General features: G+C 41.2%; 4 protein-coding genes across 6 annotated transcripts; 2 read left to right on the top strand and 2 right to left on the bottom strand.

The window, feature by feature from the left end:
• Positions 1-565: 565 nt before the first annotated feature.
• Positions 566-9,277, bottom strand: msnb (moesin b). 2 transcript variants are annotated; one of them, XM_030764728.1, is made up of 12 exons: positions 9,188-9,277; positions 8,937-9,032; positions 8,557-8,831; positions 7,945-8,028; positions 7,617-7,763; positions 6,502-6,598; positions 6,135-6,298; positions 2,224-2,354; positions 1,905-2,065; positions 1,627-1,719; positions 1,242-1,472; positions 566-730 (listed from the first exon to the last, which is right to left on the bottom strand). In XM_030764728.1, the coding sequence occupies exons 1-12, from the start codon at positions 9,248-9,250 to the stop codon at positions 566-568; spliced, it is 1,707 nt and encodes a 568-aa protein (XP_030620588.1). In that variant the 5' UTR covers positions 9,251-9,277. The 2 variants fall into 2 exon arrangements, with proteins under 2 accessions (XP_030620588.1, XP_030620587.1); XM_030764727.1 differs by lacking the exons at positions 8,557-8,831; positions 8,937-9,032 and having other exon boundaries at positions 9,188-9,246.
• A 1,559-nt stretch (positions 9,278-10,836) lies between these two features.
• LOC115804346 (zinc finger C4H2 domain-containing protein-like) lies at positions 10,837-13,915 on the top strand. Of its 2 annotated transcripts, XM_030764731.1 has the most exons (5): positions 10,837-10,976; positions 11,742-11,913; positions 12,298-12,470; positions 13,072-13,234; positions 13,503-13,714. In XM_030764731.1, exons 1-5 carry the CDS (start codon positions 10,924-10,926, stop codon positions 13,614-13,616), a joined length of 675 nt encoding a protein of 224 aa, XP_030620591.1. In that variant the 5' UTR covers positions 10,837-10,923; the 3' UTR covers positions 13,617-13,714. The 2 variants fall into 2 exon arrangements, with proteins under 2 accessions (XP_030620591.1, XP_030620592.1); XM_030764732.1 differs by lacking the exon at positions 13,072-13,234 and having other exon boundaries at positions 13,503-13,915.
• A 431-nt stretch (positions 13,916-14,346) lies between these two features.
• Positions 14,347-15,851, bottom strand: LOC115804347 (uncharacterized protein C8orf48-like). Its single transcript, XM_030764733.1, has 3 exons — positions 15,232-15,851; positions 14,615-14,767; positions 14,347-14,491 (listed from the first exon to the last, which is right to left on the bottom strand). The coding sequence occupies exons 1-3, from the start codon at positions 15,493-15,495 to the stop codon at positions 14,387-14,389; spliced, it is 522 nt and encodes a 173-aa protein (XP_030620593.1). The 5' UTR covers positions 15,496-15,851; the 3' UTR covers positions 14,347-14,386.
• Positions 15,852-17,593: 1,742 nt separating this feature from the next.
• On the top strand, positions 17,594-19,085 carry asb12b (ankyrin repeat and SOCS box-containing 12b). The gene is made up of 2 exons (XM_030764730.1): positions 17,594-18,410; positions 18,952-19,085. The coding sequence occupies exons 1-2, from the start codon at positions 17,594-17,596 to the stop codon at positions 19,083-19,085; spliced, it is 951 nt and encodes a 316-aa protein (XP_030620590.1).
• The last annotated feature ends 380 nt before the right edge of the window (positions 19,086-19,465 follow it).

Here is a 19,465-nt window from a genome sequence, read left to right as displayed (position 1 = left end):
GGACGCTTGGGCTTGGACGTCACAGGAAGTGGTCAACAGCACGGTAAAATAATGTGTTGCAAATAAATTAAAATATGAACCATGTAGACAATACCAAAATCCAGTGACAGTCTTTGTGCTCACAAACTGGAGAACAGGTTACCTAATGTTTTTTTCTTTCATATTTTTAATCACAGAGCACAGGTTATCTATAGAAATTGCATCATTCTACACAGAAGCACTTAAATGCAATCATTAAACATCAGTTAAAAAAAAAAAAACTGGTAGCATTTCAAATTCATTTACCTGTGTTACAAATCAAAAAATGTAATCAATACTAACTGTGAGTTTGCCTCCTCTGTCAGTGTTGTGAGACAGGAAAATATGCACAGAAATATCAGTTCAAATAACAATGCCTGTGAGAGGGCATCGGCTCACCACAATTACACTCAACATTTTAGCAATGAAACATGGGGACTGGGTGGACAGAAATGTCCCTGCAATTTAAATGACTAAGAATGATTACATTTACAGTAGTTTGTTAGGTAAGTGGCTGAAACTGACAGGCTAGTTCTGCTGGCTCCAGTTACATAGACTCAAATTCGTCGATGCGCTGTTTGGTGTTGCCCTGTCGTATTTGACGTAAGGTCTTGTACTTGTCCCGCCCCAGACGCACATTTTCAGCATGGATCAGGTCATTGTCAGTTTTCTTGGTTTCATCACGCGCATAGGCCAGTTCAGAGCTGAGGGCCTATAAACAAGTTATAAGATAGGAATTAGTATTTTGAATGCTGGAAAGGCATAATTACAGCGTAGAATTATCAGAAATTATACAGTTTATTTTCCTCCATTCTCTCCAACTTAGGAGTGGCCAGTTACCCTTATCTCCAACTCAGCTGGTGACTGCCAAGTCAGTGTGGCAGTGTGCAGACAGGCACAGCTTTTCCTCAGTATTTGTTAGGTCACTTGCCATATTTTTCCATTAAAAACTACAGAATATCATCAAGTCATATCAAACACCTTTGGAGGAAAGCACTGTTCTCTCAGTTCTACTCATAGCTCTGCAAGCAAACTGAGGGAGACCTATCTCTGACCTACACAGGGTAACAGGGCCAAATGCAGTTCACAGGACTACTGACGACACATTGACTAATGAGAATGACTTATGGGTCCCATTCAGCTATGCACTTAGCCAGACACCAGTCACAAAGCCCTGCTGCCTTGACTCCCTGTGTTTTGGCTCTGAGCCGATGGTGTCTGACCTGCAGGCGTTTCTGAAGACGTTCGTTCTTCTCGGTCTCAGTCACGCGTTGCTCCTCGCTGCGGTCTCGGTATGTTCCCGTGGAGGTGAGCTCAGCACTGGCCTCTGCGCTGCTCTCATCGTTTTCATCATGATCATTCTCCGTCTGAGACGGTGCCTGAATTTGGACCCCGATTAACTTACTCTTCAACTCCTCTTTTGTCCTCTCCAGGTCAACTTCAACCATAATAGCCTGTCGACATACTCATACAGAGACAGTCCAGTGAACTATCGTTACCACGCTACCTTGTGTTGGTGTGTTTCTCAGCAGACTGTAAAGTGTGTGAGGTCATGGTCTGATTGTTTATAACTTTCATGTGAAAAGGCTGATTTTCAGATACTCTCACCCTTTTCTGCCACTTTCTGGCCTCGTCTTCCTTCTTCTTCTTGGCGTCCTCTAGCAGAGATATCTTAGATGTCAGCTCGGCCAGTTCGGTTGCCTTTGCGCAGATGGTAAATCGAGATGGGTAACAAAAGGTTGATTCAGTGACAGAAATGCATACATCATTCAGTACAATATGGAGACAGCTGTAATTACAGACCAGATGGCACTGGTGGTGGTATGTTGTACTGGCCAAGGGCCTCTACACTCAAATGTAAGGTTTTGTGAGAAAATGTCCTCTACCAGGTTCTCTTGGTTCTTCATCTGGTTTTCTGACTGCTGCAGCAAAGCTGTTTTTGCCTCCTCTGCCAGCCTGCGGTCTTTCTCCAACCTCTCCGCCTCCTCCTGAGCAAACTTTCTCTCCTTCTCCAGTTCTAAAGCCCGTTTAGTTTGTTCCTCGAGTTCTGTTTTGCACACACACAAAAGCCATTAAGAAAAATTCCATACTGAAATGACAGTATTGGAATAGCAAATTAAACTGCTTTCTTACACTAAAATTCAGGAATTGTATCATTTAAACCACTAATTAACTGTGGAAACATCTAATGTTCTGATTCCCAACCCTCTTGAGCTTTTTTGGTCTGCTCCTCTATTTGCCGTAGTCTCTCCATAAGCTCCATCGTTTCCCTGGCAATTTTCTCAGTCTCTTTCTCAGCATTTTCCCTCTTCTTTTTCTCGCTCTCCAGAAGTGCCCTAAAACATAGGCAGTACTGTGAATATCACTGTCTCCAGAAGTGCCCTAAAACATAGGCAGTACTGTGAATATCACTGTCTCTAGAAGTGCCCTAAAACATAGGCAGTACTGTAAATATCACTGTCTCCAGAAGTGCCCTAAAACATAGGCAGTACTGTAAATATCACTGTCTCCAGAAATGCCCTAAAATATAGGCAGTACTGTAAATATCACTGTCTCCAGAAGTGCCCTAAAACATAGGCAGTACTGTGAATATCACTGTCTCTTGAAGTGCCCTAAAACATAGGCAGTACAGTAAATATCACTGTCTCTAGAAGTGCCCTAAAACATAGGCAGTACAGTAAATATCACTGTCTCCAGAAGTGCCCTAAAACATAGGCAGTACTGTAAATATCACTGTCTCCAGAAGTGCCCTAAAACATAGGCAGTACTGTAAATACCACTGTCTCCAGAAGTGCCCTAAAACATAGGCAGTACTGTAAATATCACTGTCTCTAGAAGTGCCCTAAAACATAGGCAGTACTGTGAATATCACTGTCTCCAGAAGTGCCCTAAAACATAGGCAGTACTGTGAATATCACTGTCTCTAGAAGTGCCCTAAAACATAGGCAGTACTGTAAATATCACTGTCTCCAGAAGTGCCCTAAAACATAGGCAGTACTGTAAATATCACTGTCTCCAGAAATGCCCTAAAATATAGGCAGTACTGTAAATATCACTGTCTCCAGAAGTGCCCTAAAACATAGGCAGTACTGTGAATGTCACTGTCTCTTGAAGTGCCCTAAAACATAGGCAGTACTGTAAATATCACTGTCTCTAGAAGTGCCCTAAAACATAGGCAGTACAGTAAATATCACTGTCTCCAGAAGTGCCCTAAAACATAGGCAGTACTGTAAATATCACTGTCTCCAGAAGTGCCCTAAAACATAGGCAGTACTGTAAATATCACTGTCTCCAGAAGTGCCCTAAAACATAGGCAGTACTGTAAATATCACTGTCTCTAGAAGTGCCCTAAAACATAGGCAGTACTGTGAATATCACTGTCTCCAGAAGTGCCCTAAAACATAGGCAGTACTGTGAATATCACTGTCTCTAGAAGTGCCCTAAAACATAGGCAGTACAGTAAATATCACTGTCTCTAGAAGTGCCCTAAAACATAGGCAGTACTGTAAATATCACTGTCTCTAGAAGTGCCCTAAAACATAGGCAGTACTGTAAATATCACTGTCTCTAGAAGTGCCCTAAAACATAGGCAGTACTGTGAATATCACTGTCTCCAGAAGTGCCCTAAAACATAGGCAGTACTGTGAATATCACTGTCTCTAGAAGTGCCCTAAAACATAGGCAGTACTGTAAATATCACTGTCTCCAGAAGTGCCCTAAAACATAGGCAGTACTGTACATATAACTGTCTCTAGAAGTGCCCTAAAACATAGGCAGTACTGTAAATATCACTGTCTCCAGAAGTGCCCTAAAACATAGGCAGTACTGTAAATATCACTGTCTCCAGAAGTGCCCTAAAACATAGGCAGTACAGTAAATATCACTGTCTCTAGAAGTGCCCTAAAACATAGGCAGTACTGTAAATATCACTGTCTCCAGAAGTGCCCTAAAACATAGGCAGTACTGTACATATAACTGTCTCTAGAAGTGCCCTAAAACATAGGCAGTACTGTAAATATCACTGTCTCTAGAAGTGCCCTAAAACATAGGCAGTACTGTAAATATCACTGTCTCCAGAAGTGCCCTAAAACATAGGCAGTACTGTAAATATCACTGTCTCTAGAAGTGCCCTAAAACATAGGCAGTACTGTGAATATCACTGTCTCTAGAAGTGCCCTAAAACATAGGCAGTACAGTAAATATCACTGTCTCTAGAAGTGCCCTAAAACATAGGCAGTACTGTAAATATCACTGTCTCTAGAAGTGCCCTAAAACATAGGCAGTACTGTAAATATCACTGTCTCCAGAAGTGCCCTAAAACATAGGCAGTACAGTAAATATCACTGTCTCTAGAAGTGCCCTAAAACATAGGCAGTACTGTAAATATCACTGTCTCCAGAAGTGCCCTAAAACATAGGCAGTACTGTAAATATCACTGTCTCCAGAAGTGCCCTAAAACATAGGCAGTACTGTACATATAACTGTCTCTAGAAGTGCCCTAAAACATAGGCAGTACTGTAAATATCACTGTCTCCAGAAGTGCCCTAAAACATAGGCAGTACTGTAAATATCACTGTCTCCAGAAGTGCCCTAAAACATAGGCAGTACTGTGAATATCACTGTCTCCAGAAGTGCCCTAAAACATAGGCAGTACTGTGAATATCACTGTCTCTAGAAGTGCCCTAAAACATAGGCAGTACTGTAAATATCACTGTCTCCAGAAGTGCCCTAAAACATAGGCAGTACTGTAAATACCACTGTCTCCAGAAGTGCCCTAAAACATAGGCAGTACTGTAAATATCACTGTCTCTAGAAGTGCCCTAAAACATAGGCAGTACAGTAAATATCACTGTCTCTAGAAGTGCCCTAAAACATAGGCAGTACTGTAAATATCACTGTCTCTAGAAGTGCCCTAAAACATAGGCAGTACTGTAAATATCACTGTCTCCAGAAGTGCCCTAAAACATAGGCAGTACAGTAAATATCACTGTCTCTAGAAGTGCCCTAAAACATAGGCAGTACTGTAAATATCACTGTCTCCAGAAGTGCCCTAAAACATAGGCAGTACTGTAAATATCACTGTCTCCAGAAGTGCCCTAAAACATAGGCAGTACTGTACATATAACTGTCTCTAGAAGTGCCCTAAAACATAGGCAGTACTGTAAATATCACTGTCTCCAGAAGTGCCCTAAAACATAGGCAGTACTGTAAATATCACTGTCTCCAGAAGTGCCCTAAAACATAGGCAGTACTGTGAATATCACTGTCTCCAGAAGTGCCCTAAAACATAGGCAGTACTGTGAATATCACTGTCTCTAGAAGTGCCCTAAAACATAGGCAGTACTGTAAATATCACTGTCTCCAGAAGTGCCCTAAAACATATGCAGTACTGTAAATACCACTGTCTCCAGAAGTGCCCTAAAACATAGGCAGTACTGTAAATATCACTGTCTCTAGAAGTGCCCTAAAACATAGGCAGTACTGTAAATATCACTGTCTCCAGAAGTGCCCTAAAACATAGGCAGTACTGTAAATATCACTGTCTCCAGAAGTGCCCTAAAACATAGGCAGTACAGTACATATCACTGTCTCCAGAAGTGCCCTAAAACATAGGCAGTACTGTAAATATCACTGTCTCCAGAAGTGCCCTAAAACATAGGCAGTACTGTGAATATCACTGTCTCTAGAAGTGCCCTAAAACATAGGCAGTACTGTAAATATCACTGTCTCCAGAAGTGCCCTAAAACATAGGCAGTACTGTAAATATCACTGTCTTGCTCTTGGCATGACAAGTTTTTTTATTTGAAATAACCAGAGGGTTAATATTACCCACAGTACACTGATCTGGTTACATGAAAACAATGGTTTGAACCAGTTTGACTGGTAATCTACCACTGCAGTGATGAGGTTGTATGCCATCACTGTGCCATGGCATTACGCAGTGCCTTACATGTTCTGTGTGTTTGTGTGCATGTGAGTATAGATAAGCATTTACACAAACAGTCATATATAATCAATAAGCAATTATGCACATATTGGAAGCACTGAAAATGTCTGTTATATTTTCCAGTATATTTTCCATAATTCAAATCGATTCTGGTTGCTCGCTGTGTCACCTCTCCTGCTGTCTCTTGTTCCTCTCCTCCCTGGCCTGGGCTTTCATCTGCTGCACTTCAATGGTATCTGGCTTTCGCCGGCGCATGTAAAGGTCGTGATTTCCCATGCAGAGAGCCAGAATGCGTTTGTTAATGCGAAGACGAGGGGCGTAGAAGACAAAGTCCTGTGATTAGAAGCACAGTTATCACTGAAATGTTGACACTTATAAAGTAATTTGAAAAAGTGATATCAGCTAGTATTATATTATTGCCCACAAATCCTTCCTTTCATTGGTATGTGTTGCTAGCAATACGAAAAACACTCACACATCAGTTGCACATAAAAGTGTAGTGAGTTGAATGTATTAGTGAGAGAGCATATACGCACTGGAGATTTTTTATCAATTGGCTTGATGACAAATTTCTTGTCATTGAAAGAAATGTTCCTTATCTCACTCCATGGGAATCCTATTTTGGGAGTCAGTCTGTTGAGAAGAGAGAGGATGAGAGAGAACATTCTCATAATAACAGTCTGGGATGATGTGTTGACTGACACAAATTAGTGTTTTTCCAATCATTTCAGAGTAACTACAGCATGCATGTGCACAGTCTGTGAGACTGCAAAGTCAGTGGAACAAATGACACACGCTCACTGATTCCATCTTAACAGAACATAAACAGAATGACACACCGCCACTGATTCCATCTTAACAGAACATAAACAGAATGACACACCGCCACTGATTCCATCTTAACAGAACATAAACAGAATGACACACCGCCACTGATTCCATCTTAACAGAACATAAACAGAATGACACACCGCCACTGATTCCATCTTAACAGAACATAAACAGAATGACACACCGCCACTGATTCCATCTTAACAGAACATAAACAGAATGACACACCCCCACTGATTCCATCTTAACAGAACATAAACAGAATGACACACCGCCACTGATTCCATCTTAACAGAACATAAACAGAATGACACACCCCCACTGATTCCATCTTAACAGAACATAAACAGAATGACACACCCCCACTGATTCCATCTTAACAGAACATAAACAGAATGACACACCCCCACTGATTCCATCTTAACAGAACATAAACAGAATGACACACCGCCACTGATTCCAACTTAACAGAACATAAACAGAATGACACACCGCCACTGATTCCATCTTAACAGAACATAAACAGAATGACACGCCGCCACTGATTCCATCTTAACAGGACATAAACAGAATGACACACCACCACTGATTCCAACTTAACAGAACATAAACAGAATGACACACCGCCACTGATTCCAACTTAACATACTCAGAATGCTCAGTAGGTTTCTATGGCAATGGACTTTCATTCCCTTATTCAAAAGCCTAGGCAGTCAGTACACTCTCTTAATCCCGCCTATGAACGTATCAGTGAAAACGGTGGGACTGCCATGTTGACATGACAGACTGTGTCTTGCACTGGTGAACAGTGAGCACATACTTATCTGAACGTTCATAAATGTTGAGTCCTAAAGCGTCGACACCTAGCCACAGCTCTGAGCCTTTTTTATTCTTGATGCTGAAGTAGTTAACACCGTACATCTCCAGGTCCTGTGCAATCTTCAGATATTCTATCATAGCCTCCTCCCTGTGGAGGATCAGTCATTTGGTTTCTGTACAGACATGCTGAGCTTCACATGTGGCACACATATTATCAGTTCCTGCTTTTGGATGCAGTGTATTTTTTATCATTGATAACAGATGATGACTTTTCTGTGAATTGTTCAGAAACATATTTGAGGAGAAACAGATGAATTGGTCTCTAGTACCTTAGCATGCCTTTGTGCTGCTCGTGCCAAATTTGAATCCGTTCTTCCCATTGCTCTTTAGTAAGTTTATGCTGCTCAAGAACTCTGAATGCAGACACAGATGACCATACATTACCACAATGTGATAATATCATACATTACAACTAGAGAATGTGATGGTATCATATATTACCATAAGAGAATGTGATGGTATCATATATAACTATGAGAGAATGTCATGGTATCATACATTACCATAAGAGAATGTGATTACATCATACATTACCATAAGAGAATGCAATTACATCATACATTACTATGTAAGGATGTGATAATATCATACATTACCACAAGAGAATGTGATGGTATCATACATTACCACAAGAGAATGTGATGGTATCATATATAACTATGAGAGAATGTCATGGTATCATACATTACCATAAGAGAATGTGATTACATCATACATTACCACAAGAGAATGCAATTACATCATACATTACTATGTAAGGATGTGATAATATCATACATTACCACAAGAGAATGTGTTTATATCATACATTACTATGAGAGAATGTGATTATATCACAAACTCTGAAAGTCATCTATGCAGATGCTTATGTCTAGTCCTACCTCTGGGGAAGCAGTTTGTCCCTGCAGAGATATCCAGGAACATGATAGTCTTTATTGTAGTCTCCATATTTGGTCTGCACAGCGTAAGAGGCCAGCAGCACAGCAGCCTCAGGAGGGCAGTAGATGTCGTCATTGAGAATCCCCTCTTTCACCTGGAGGAAGAACAATCGCTGGGTAGCCTCCTGGATCAGCTCCTCAGCCACATCCTCAGGGTAGAACTTTGCACGGAATTTGATGAGCAGAGGGTTGTCCTTCTTCACGTCCTGAGCTGTGACCTACAGCATAATTACAAATCCATTCTTCATTTCAGTTTTCATCAGCAGTCAGATCAGAATAAGGTTAAATGTGGTAAGCATAGCTGTGTATGAGTCAGTACTGACTCGCTTATTAAGTTTCAGCCATGTTGAAAACCCTTTGCTGTCGTGATATTGAAGTCCAAAGAACCATGTCTCCCGAAGACCGATTGTCCTCACAACCTGCAAGGCAAACACAACCACTGAATTTGTGATGTCATCACGATGACAACATTCATCTCCAACTGTAGACACTTCAGCATCTTATTTGGGACATAGTGCAGTTACAGTTAACAAACATCTGATGTCCAAGTATTTTTATAGCTTAAAATACATACTTGGTCAAAAAGCTGTTTTCCTGTTGTGCTGGGCTGGATGGCAAACTCCAGCTCAGCATCCATTGTGGTGACTCGCACATTTATCTGTTGATGCAAAGCAATGAATGACAGTGAAGCATAAATGAGGGAGTGCACTGTTCAGCCTGTTCAACAGTCACATGGTTTCACCAGAATCCGATGTGCTTATGCTGCAAGGAACACCAAGAGATTACTGAGACCTGTAGCTTTCCCTCTGATTGGCTTATTTACTCTAGACCATAAGAACCACCCCCCCCCCCCCCCAAAAAAACCAAAACATTACATGACTTGTAATTAATTGGTTATTTGGATAGCATTTAAAAGCATAAACACCTCCAAACATATTGCATGTAGATAAACATCAATCAAACATTCACTACTTCATGAATTCAAATTTAGATAAATAGATATGTGTACATCTTCAGAATGCACAGCAGCCGCCTCTCTGGGCCTCTGGTTTTCTGTAAGATGCATAAGTGCAGAGATGATTATCTAATGAGGAGAATCTGCACAAGGCTACGAGCTATCACATGACTCTGCCCTCTCCTCACCCTCATACACGGAGAGATTGTTTCTCACTTACAGAGTAAGAAAGAGTGCTCATGTGCCTGGAGGACACTTAGATCAACATTAAAACTTGACAATTAAAACCAATAACAATACCGTGTAATGGAAATGCACAGAGCACAAGCGCTGATGAAAACATTAGCATGCTTATACACATATACACTTATACAAGTAATGATTACAAAATGTAGATAAACTGGAAGATATTGCATCTTGCAGTGCACTTATGAACAATAAACACATACAATAGTTTATCTACACCCCAGCAACATAATGGCTCTAACAGGATCCCACATCTATTAAACACTCAAAGTCCTAAACCTAAGCAGCACTGAAAGTGTTTTTAGGAAAAAAAAAAAAAAAAAAAACTGATAAAGAGAAACACACAGGCACCTGTCAGTATGCATTGTAACTTATACCAAATACATATTAATTGTAAAACCAGTAATATATCTATCTATCTATCTATCTATACACACACACACACACACATGTATATATATAAATATATAAAACATCACCAACAACAATAACAATAATTATATCAGCAACAACAACAGTGGTCAAAGTATCAGATGAATTTACTTACAGACATTTTGCAGATGTTTGATGATATTTTTGTGCTTATTTTTAATGCTACACTTGTCCTTCTGCTCTCCACACAGTCATATGAAAGGACTTGCAATATTTGTTAGGATTACCCATAATTAAACCGACCCACTGTGCCGTTAAATGGATTTTTGTTTCTTCTAATCCAATGGCAGCTCAGGAATTTTAACTCTGATTAGCTGCAACTGTACTGCACTGCACTCTGACACAGTATGTACCAGAGAACTTGGGGAAAGGGAGGCAAAGATGAATTAGGCAATTTCAATATAAAATATATAACTGAACCGACTAGTTCATTAACTATCGGTGATTTAAAATAATGCTAGTTTGACATGTCCTGTTATTTTACCATTACTCTAATTTTCAGTTACTCTAACATTGCAGGGGACACGTTGGCACCATGTAGACCACACAGCCAAATAGCGCGTGCGCACAGTGAGAACACAGCCGATGCATGTGACGGGTCTCATCTATTTGTTTATCATTGAAAGAGGGGAATTTTTATAATTTCGTGGGATCTGCATTGAATCGAAGTTGAGACTATGGCAGATGAGCAGGAGATAATGTGCAAATTAGAAAACATACTGGAAATAAGGTACATTTTTATCGGTGAAGAGAGATTCCTTTAGAGAGGTAGACTGTTGGCCACCTTAACCTGCTAGATTAGCTAGCTAGCCAAAGGAGTAGTTTGGATGCTAGCTTGTGTAGCCGGTTTATGGGCTTTTCATGCAAAGTTAGCTTAGATCCTTGCAGTACTTACAATAGCCCATCTCGTCGATGCAAACGGATCACTGTAAATTATTTATTGGAAATGTTGAACATTAAATATTTATTGAACTTGTAGCTGATTCTGGCGATTTGACCAAACATAAATGGAAAACAGGCCTTTAGGAAGCTAGTAATTGTTAGCTTGCTGTTTACCTAACTAGACGGCAAAGTATCCGTTCCTGCCACAATGTGTGCAGCTGCAAGGAATCCTCAGTGCGGAACAAAGGAGGACCCAAGATGCGCTAGCTCCCAGAGGAGCGAAACCGAATATGCCGATTATAGCTACAGACCTGTCAAAAAGTCCGTTTCAACATAGAAAAATAGGTTGTTAGAACTGCTTCATGTTACTGGGTTGAATTTAGTGAATCGTGGTTTTTATTAGACAAAAGACAGACTGTTAGGCTAGCTGTATGTCGCAGCTCTGCAAATTACATTTTAGAAAATACGGTGCGTGCTATTGAGAACACTCATTACTCATTATAATACCTATAAAACAGAGAGCACAGACATTTGGTACAGCTGTACAGTTGTGGTGTTCACTTTGCACTTACAGAGGTTGGTATAAGTTACTGTATTCTGTTACACATTGTAGAAACAAGACTCTTCAGATGCAGAAGATCAAATCTCGTCTGAAATCAGAGTTTGAAGCCCTTGAGTCTGAGGAGAAGCATCTGAGAGAGTACAAACAGGAGATGGACTTGCTTCTGCAGGAGAAGATGGCCCATGTGGAGGAGCTGCGACTGATTCATGCTGACATCAATGTGGTCTGTGTTCATAGATGTAAATGCATGCCATTGTTTAGTTCTTCTAACACAGTCTACTGCCAGTGTTTCTGTAGCATCACTGGCTGTGAACCTGCAGTACACAGATACGCTGCTCAGGCAGTGGAACCTGGCACCAGTTTTGTTACTCACATTAACCAGCTCTCTGTCCTTGTGAAAAGAAGGCTGGGACTCTACCAGTGCATCGTGATACTGTGTCTGCTCCTGGCAGCTGAGGGAGTATTTAAACCAGTGTTACTGCAGTAAATTCACACTGTGTCTGATGTCCACTTTAATGAATATCACATTATGTGAGAATGCGTGGAGTCATCCTTACACATAGGCTTTTCTGACAGTCATCAATGTTGAATGAATCATCTTTATTAGATGGAAAGTACAATCAAGCAGTCCGAGAATGATCTGAACAAACTGCTTGAGACCACGCGCCGTCTTCATGATGAGTACAAACCCCTCAAAGAGCATGTGGATGCACTGAGGAAGACTCTGGGCCTCCACCGACTGCCCAATCTGAGTGAAGAAGAGGAGAGACTCTCGCTCGAGTGAGTCACACAGGAAACTAACAATTCTCAGTGAAGAAAAATTGTTAGTCACGTCAATTTTCAATGCCTTTCATTCGCTCGCTTCTTACAACAACACATTAAAACAGTTCTTAATGTGACACCTGAAAGAACAGTTAAGACAATAAGGAGCTGTCTCCTCTAGCATCACTGCATTCCCCACACCCAGTTCATCATTGGTCTTCTTCCAAGTCTCCTTCCCAGCAAAGGCTCTTGAGATTTGAATAGGAACAATCCTCAAAACGACACAGATTCTTTTTCCTTTTGAGGGTACTCTCTCACAATGTCAGGTTCACAAAACATATCCATTACTCATTTCTAGATGTGCAGTTTTCTCATTTCGTGGTACGGGTTCTAGATTTGTAATTTTCTCATTCTGTGTTACAGGTTCTAGATTTGTAATTTTCTCATTCTGTGGTATGGGTTCTAGATGCATAATTTTCTCATTCTGTGGTATGGGTTCTATATGTGTAATTTTCTCATTCTGTGGTACAGGTACTTTTAGGTAGAGTTTCCCCCTAATCCTGTGAGCAGGTGGTTTTTCAGTGCACTGATAATGTCTGTTTGGCTCTCTCTTGTCTAGTTACTTTGAAAAACAGAAAGCGGAGTGGCAGAAAGAGACCCATGAGCCAATCATTCCCGAGTCTCTGGCAGCAGCTGCAGCCGCTGCCCAGCAACTTCAGGTCTCCCGGAAACAAGACGCGCGGCAACCAGCAACCTTCAGACAGCAGCCCCCACCCATGAAGGTTAGCAGTGCCACTCAAATAACACATCTCCTGTTTGTGAGAACTTTTGTTTTGTTTTGTTTGTAAGAACAGGAAAGCTGTAAACACAGCAGCTTTTTAATTGCATAGTCATTTTGGTGCAAGGCCTCACTGAGACGTCTTCTTTCAGCCACATCATCACAAACTCTGGCCCGGGCAGCTGCATTCACACCGTTTGTTTTCATTAGCACATGTAGAGTTTGCAAAGTGCAAATGCAGTTCTGTACGTGTTCCTCATCTTCCCTTTCAGGCGTGTCTGTCCTGTCACCAGCAAATTCATCGCAATGCACCAATATGTCCCCTGTGCAAAGCCAAGAGCCGATCCCGAAACCCCAAGAAACCCAAAAGGAAACCAGATGAATAGATTCACAGAGGACTGTTCTTTCAACCTGTATACATTTCACGTAAGCAAAATTGTGCAAGGTTTTTGTCTTCTGATTGGTCACTGTGTACTGGTTATAAATGTGGGACAGGACCACAGTGCCATAGCCTTTTCAGTGTGTTAACCCTAAAACATGTTCCTCTTTAACCTTATGTAATTGAAAAATCGAACTTGCTCTTTTTGAATGATTATACCGTAAGTATATGGATATTTAAGACCCAGTGAAATGTCTGTGTCGAGAAGCCCATTGGTCACAGTCCATCAAACCTTCAACCTGATCCTTAATCACCAACTCAACAGGCTTCTGAACTTTTCAAAAGAAGCAGCTGAGCTTATAAGAACAAACTTCCATCTTTCATAAAACCACAGACATCTTACTAGTGTTTGTCAATGCATGCTTTATGTATAAAATATTACACGAACTGACTGTCAAATGAATTTTGTATTAGTTAATTTAGGAGAATATTTCTTGTTGGTTGAAGTAAACTTGAGGAGGAAAACTCTTCCTGCATAATGTAATCAGTGTTTACATTTCTAGATGAGTATGTTGTTGAGAGAATTTTTGGTGTCAGTAGAGATTTGACAGCTGACTGAGTAGCTTTCTATATGACAGTATTTGTTTCTATGTATTGGTATTTGTTTTCTGTGTTTTTTCACTGGACCATGCTGTCGGTGACTGACGATATGTGAGTGTTGTTTGACTTGCTTGAGTAAATACTAAAGTCTCTACAGTTTTGAGTGTCATCCTTTCTTTAGTCTGATGTCCATCGCTCCATCATTGCTTTCCAAACTATGCAAGGGTCGTCTTCAGGTCTGGGGACTTCTCGTAATATCTGCCCCAGCAAGTAAATTGAATCCTGTAACACACAAAGAAAGTCATTAGGCAAACCCAAAGCAGTCAGTGTTGACTTTAATAAAGAATATTTCAGATGTGCTTCTCTGTGTAATGTTTCGTTTATATGTTAAGCGGAGAGCCAGACCTTATTGTAAAGGTGTGACTGCATTTTTTCCTCCAGTGCTTGAGCACAAACTTGACTCTTCTTCCTGCTGATGAAGCTGTGCAGGGCCAGTGTGGCCTGGTTATGCAGGCAGGCTCCACAGCCACTGGCTTCATGGAACTCCTCTACTGCCGCCTGTACCCATAACACACATCAGTTCAAATGATGTCACAGAGTCTGCAGAAGAGGGAGTCCACCCTCATCCATTCAGTATCATTCATTTGCATAATTCCACATTCATTCTCAGTTTCCACCCTAATCTGGCTCCATCTAACATTGAAACTCACATCTAATACCAAAGAACACTCTCCTTCGGCCAATCTGGTGTAAGCTTAACCTGAGTGCAGAACACCTATGGCCTGGCAAACAGAGCGGTGTGAGTTGGGAGAATCAATAAACATCATTAGCTTCTTTGCATTCTTAAATAACAGGATATATGAGATCCATTAGGCCAGGGGGCAAGAGCAGTCTGCTTTTCAACTGAAACTGTGTACAGTAATAATAAGATACCTTGTCTTTCAAAGATCAGTGAGTTCTGATGCCAATTGTTTGGTGATGTAGGCTGTTTCGTAGGCAGGTTTGATAACTGGAAATCTTACCTTCTTCATTTCCTCATTAAAAGTCTTAAGCTTCTGTAAGCATATCAACTGTGGGGGAACCTGAAGGCCAGCGAGTGTTTGCGCTGGTTTGATGACAGGCGGCCTGTTGTGTGTGTGTTTCTCTCTACGCACTGACAGATCGGCTTGGCTTCGCTGAAGCTGATTGATTTTCTTTTGGCAGAACGCCCTCGTAGCCATTCTCTCTTCTTTCTGCTGAGCCATGCTACCTTTCCAGCATAACGGGATATCAGATGCTCGTTCCATTACACATATTATTTCGCTCACAAGAAAGTTTAATCGTCCCTGAGGCTTACTTTTCTTCAACGCTTTAAATGCGAAACAAACGTAGGGTGTGGGTTGTTCTCCGTCAACATCTCCTTAGGGTCTGAATTGCTGCAGTGGGGAAAGAGCTTGTTGCTAGCTGCAGTTGTTGCTAGCTGGCTGACTAGCTCCCTGAGGTTGTTGAGCGAACGTCGCCATTTCTCGAGCGAATGTTTTCAGTTCTCGGTTCACCTACATAAAGTAACAGTTAACATAAGAGCCACGTCCTTCTCAATAAGGAAGACACCAGACACATACTGACGTAAACTGGATTACTTCTTTCAACTGCACTCATTCTTTCTTATATGTACTGTTCCTTCCTCGGCAACATTCGTTTGAAACATTAAACGCTTTACTGCCACCTACTGATCAGAAATTGATATCACTGCTAAACCAAGCGGTAGTTGGATTGTTGCCTGGCCCAGATCCCCTTTCCCCAGCGCTGCAGGACTCCCAGCGAAAATGAGTTCACTGTGACTGCAGGTTTAGAGAATCATATGGAGAGAGTGAACTCTCTAACCATGATCCTACCGCAAACTTCAACTCTAAATTTCAAATTTGAAAAAGAGGGCAGATTAAGGTTTCTAAATGTTTGTATAATCTTTAGACAGAGGCTGTGGCTCTTTGTTCTCTGAATATGCTGCTAGACAGGCTCTATGATATTAGAATAAACAAGGACAAGTAATTTTTGTGTTTTGTTAGTGAAATAAGTGATAAGCAGTCTGAGTTAGACAGTTGTGCTTTTTGCCGTACTGCTGGTGCACCTCGATGACTTCAGTGGGTTTCACTTAAAGAATACATTTTCATGCTATGATTCTGATATGGTTTTCAGAAAAAAATCATTCATTCACTCATTTCTTCATTGATTCAAAATTACGCTGAAAATGAAGTACGTTTTTTCTTCCTCAGACCATATAAAGCCATAAGTAGGAAATTGTGCCTCTTGCTCTCTGTCCACTGAAGCCACACATGTTGTGTCCTAGCTGAAGCAGAAAATAGCTTTTCCAGTTTGAGTCTGTAGTCTGGATGCCTTGCTTTCACCATGATAAGTTATGTTCCTTAACAATCGTGGATATACAAAGACGTCTTAAGCGAAATCCCAACAGTTTAGGCCAGACTCCTCTTTTCCTCTCTGGGCAGGAGTAATAAGTCATGACTCCTCCCTCTCTCCTCCATGCAGGGGAGTAACCCCAGAGCGTTAGCTTTAGTTATTGACACTTTGAACAGCTGCTGGCTGTTATAACATGGCTGCTCTGATGTCAAGCAAAGAGCACACGATAGAACACTTTATTTAATATATAAAAGGATAGGATATTCAAAATATAAACAAATAAATATAAACAAATAAATATAAATAAATAAATAAATACCACTGCAAATCATTAAACTTTTTTTTTACCTTTTCTTTTTTATTCATACATTACAATTGAAATTGTTATTAATCATCAAAATGTGTAGTTGTTTCTTGCTATAGAATGATTTGTGCATAGTAACAATAGATATTTAATAATATCAAAACCCAGCACACACCAATCACCCCCTCACAGGGGAGTCCCAGGCTTACGGCCTGTCTAATTATAACACCCCAGACCCAGCCCTCCAAGAATGGAAGTTAAGGCAGATCCATCTGTGGCCTAAAATTAGCCCCTTTAGAGAGAAGGGCTCTGTCAGAGCGAGGCGCACCACTTCAACTTCCTTTTGTTTGTCCCTCCGGATAAAACACGACTGTCACACTAAACTCTCTCTGATTCAGGTAGTGGAATTCGGATGGTATCACTGCCTGTACCTGGTGAGGTAAGATGTCTCCTGCATGCTTTTTCTCCTATGTGACTTGTAACTTTTGCCTGAGAAACATCAGCACAAATTTCATTTGAAATCCACAGAGGCTGAAATTCAGTGAAAGATTTTATCTTTTATTTTGGGTTATTATTTGAAGTGACATTGAAATTATTCCTCCTTTGCTTTAGCGTTCAGATTAGAAGCCAGAAGCAGAAATAACCTCCTCTACCCGAAATGGAATTTTAAAAGATATTTTCAGATAATGGTTCTGTGTCAAACTGCCAGCATGAGTCTGATGGACATTTCCAAGATTTTTTCTCTCCTCCAACCCAAAGAGGAGGAGGAGGAGCACACGAGTGACTGCCAGCAGCTGAACCAAGCCGTCTCTAATGACGACGACAAACTCCTGGCCGAGTTGCTTTCTCAGGAAAGATACAGGAGGTGCATTAACAGCCGTAGCGGCTGGGGTGTCCCGGGCACCCCCCTGCGGATGGCAGCTGCTCAGGGCCACCTCAGATGCCTAGAGGTGCTGTTGGCTCAGGGTGCAGAGGTGGATAGCCTGGATGTCAAAGCACAGACCCCACTTTTCACTGCAGTCAGTGCCAAACACCTCGAATGTGTGGTCGCCCTACTCAGGGCCGGAGCAGATCCTAACGGAAGCCAGTATAATAACTGCTCTCCTGTGCTGACTGCAGCCAGGGAGGGTGATGTGGACATTCTGAGGGAGCTCCTACAACATGGAGCTGAGGTTGATGTCAGACCTAAAGTGCCTGACTGGGCCTCCAACGCCACAGCCTGCCGAGGGCCTCTGTATATCTCTGCCGTTTACGGGCACCTGGACTGTTTTAAACTGCTGCTCCTCCACGGGGCTAATCCAGACTATAACTGCACAGAGGAGAAGATGCTGGCCAGAATAAAACAACCCAAGACAGTGCTGGAGATGTGTTTGCGGTACGGCTGTGGGACAGAGTACATTCAGCTGCTCATAGACTTTGGAGCAAATGTCTATCTCCCCACACTAATTATAGACAAGACAACGAAACAGAACGAGGCTGTCGTACTGCTGCTGAAGGAAAGAGGTAAACTTAACGACGTCAGATATGCTCCCCGTGTTACGCAAAGCCGAAATTCACACACTTTGGTACACAATTATGTTTTCTGTTCTCATTATTTCATTTGAGGATGCGTAATTTTCCTCTTATTGCCGCGACCCCAACTGAAAGGGAAGTGAATGTATAGAGAGAAGGAAGTGACACAGAGACCTATAAAACACCATATGCATAAAGAGCATAGACACCAAGCAGACTCCAACCACATACAATTCACAGTTTCAAGGCTTTTATTTGGTCAGAGCCAAATAGAAAAGTGGTAAAAAGAAAGAGTGTAGGACACTGGCACACAGAGACCCAAAAGACAACACATTCTATCTCTAATCCATGTCTGAATCTGATAGCTCTAATCTTTATCTCTTTATCTAGAAATTACCCTGATTATCTCTATGTCTGTCTCTATGATCTGTATTGAGAAACACTCAGTCATGATTCATCCATTACTTAATCATATGAAATACTGTTTGTTGGTCACAATTTTCAGTGCTGCCGGTATCTTGTTTATTTGCAGTTTGTCCGAAAACGTTGATGTCTCAGACCCGACTAGCAATTCGGAAATACGTTTCCATGGCGAACAGGATGCGTGCGTTGGACAGCCTGGACATTCCTCAAACACTGAAGAATTACCTGAAACACATCAGCTGAGTTACGCCTCAGAGTGAAGTGTGAAATCAGTCTTTTTGAGTGTTTATCAGTGTCTGTTCTTTTCTAACTGATCCCTTACTACATCAAGTTTTATTCAAGATTGTTGACAAAAATTAAAATGATTAATAATAAATGGTAGTAAGAAGATTCTTCAGAAATGATCTACTTAGCCTATTGGCTTAGCCTTTTGAAATATTTTCACTGTGTATTTGAAACATGAATAGCAAGTTACACTGTGTTTCCCAGGCCTCATTTGAAACGTTATTGATGATATATCGCCCCCCAGTGACGTGAACAGTTATTGCATAGTGTAGTTTTTTATTATTTTACAGTAAGCCACATGGAGGTGCTTTTAGCAGGGAACAGAAATTAAGATTAAA

Source organism: Chanos chanos, chromosome 2, assembly GCF_902362185.1.
Source record: "Chanos chanos chromosome 2, fChaCha1.1, whole genome shotgun sequence".
Lineage (NCBI taxonomy): Eukaryota > Metazoa > Chordata > Actinopteri > Gonorynchiformes > Chanidae > Chanos > Chanos chanos.
Note: the sequence above shows the minus strand (reverse complement) of the source record. Positions and strands in the feature narration are given on the sequence as shown.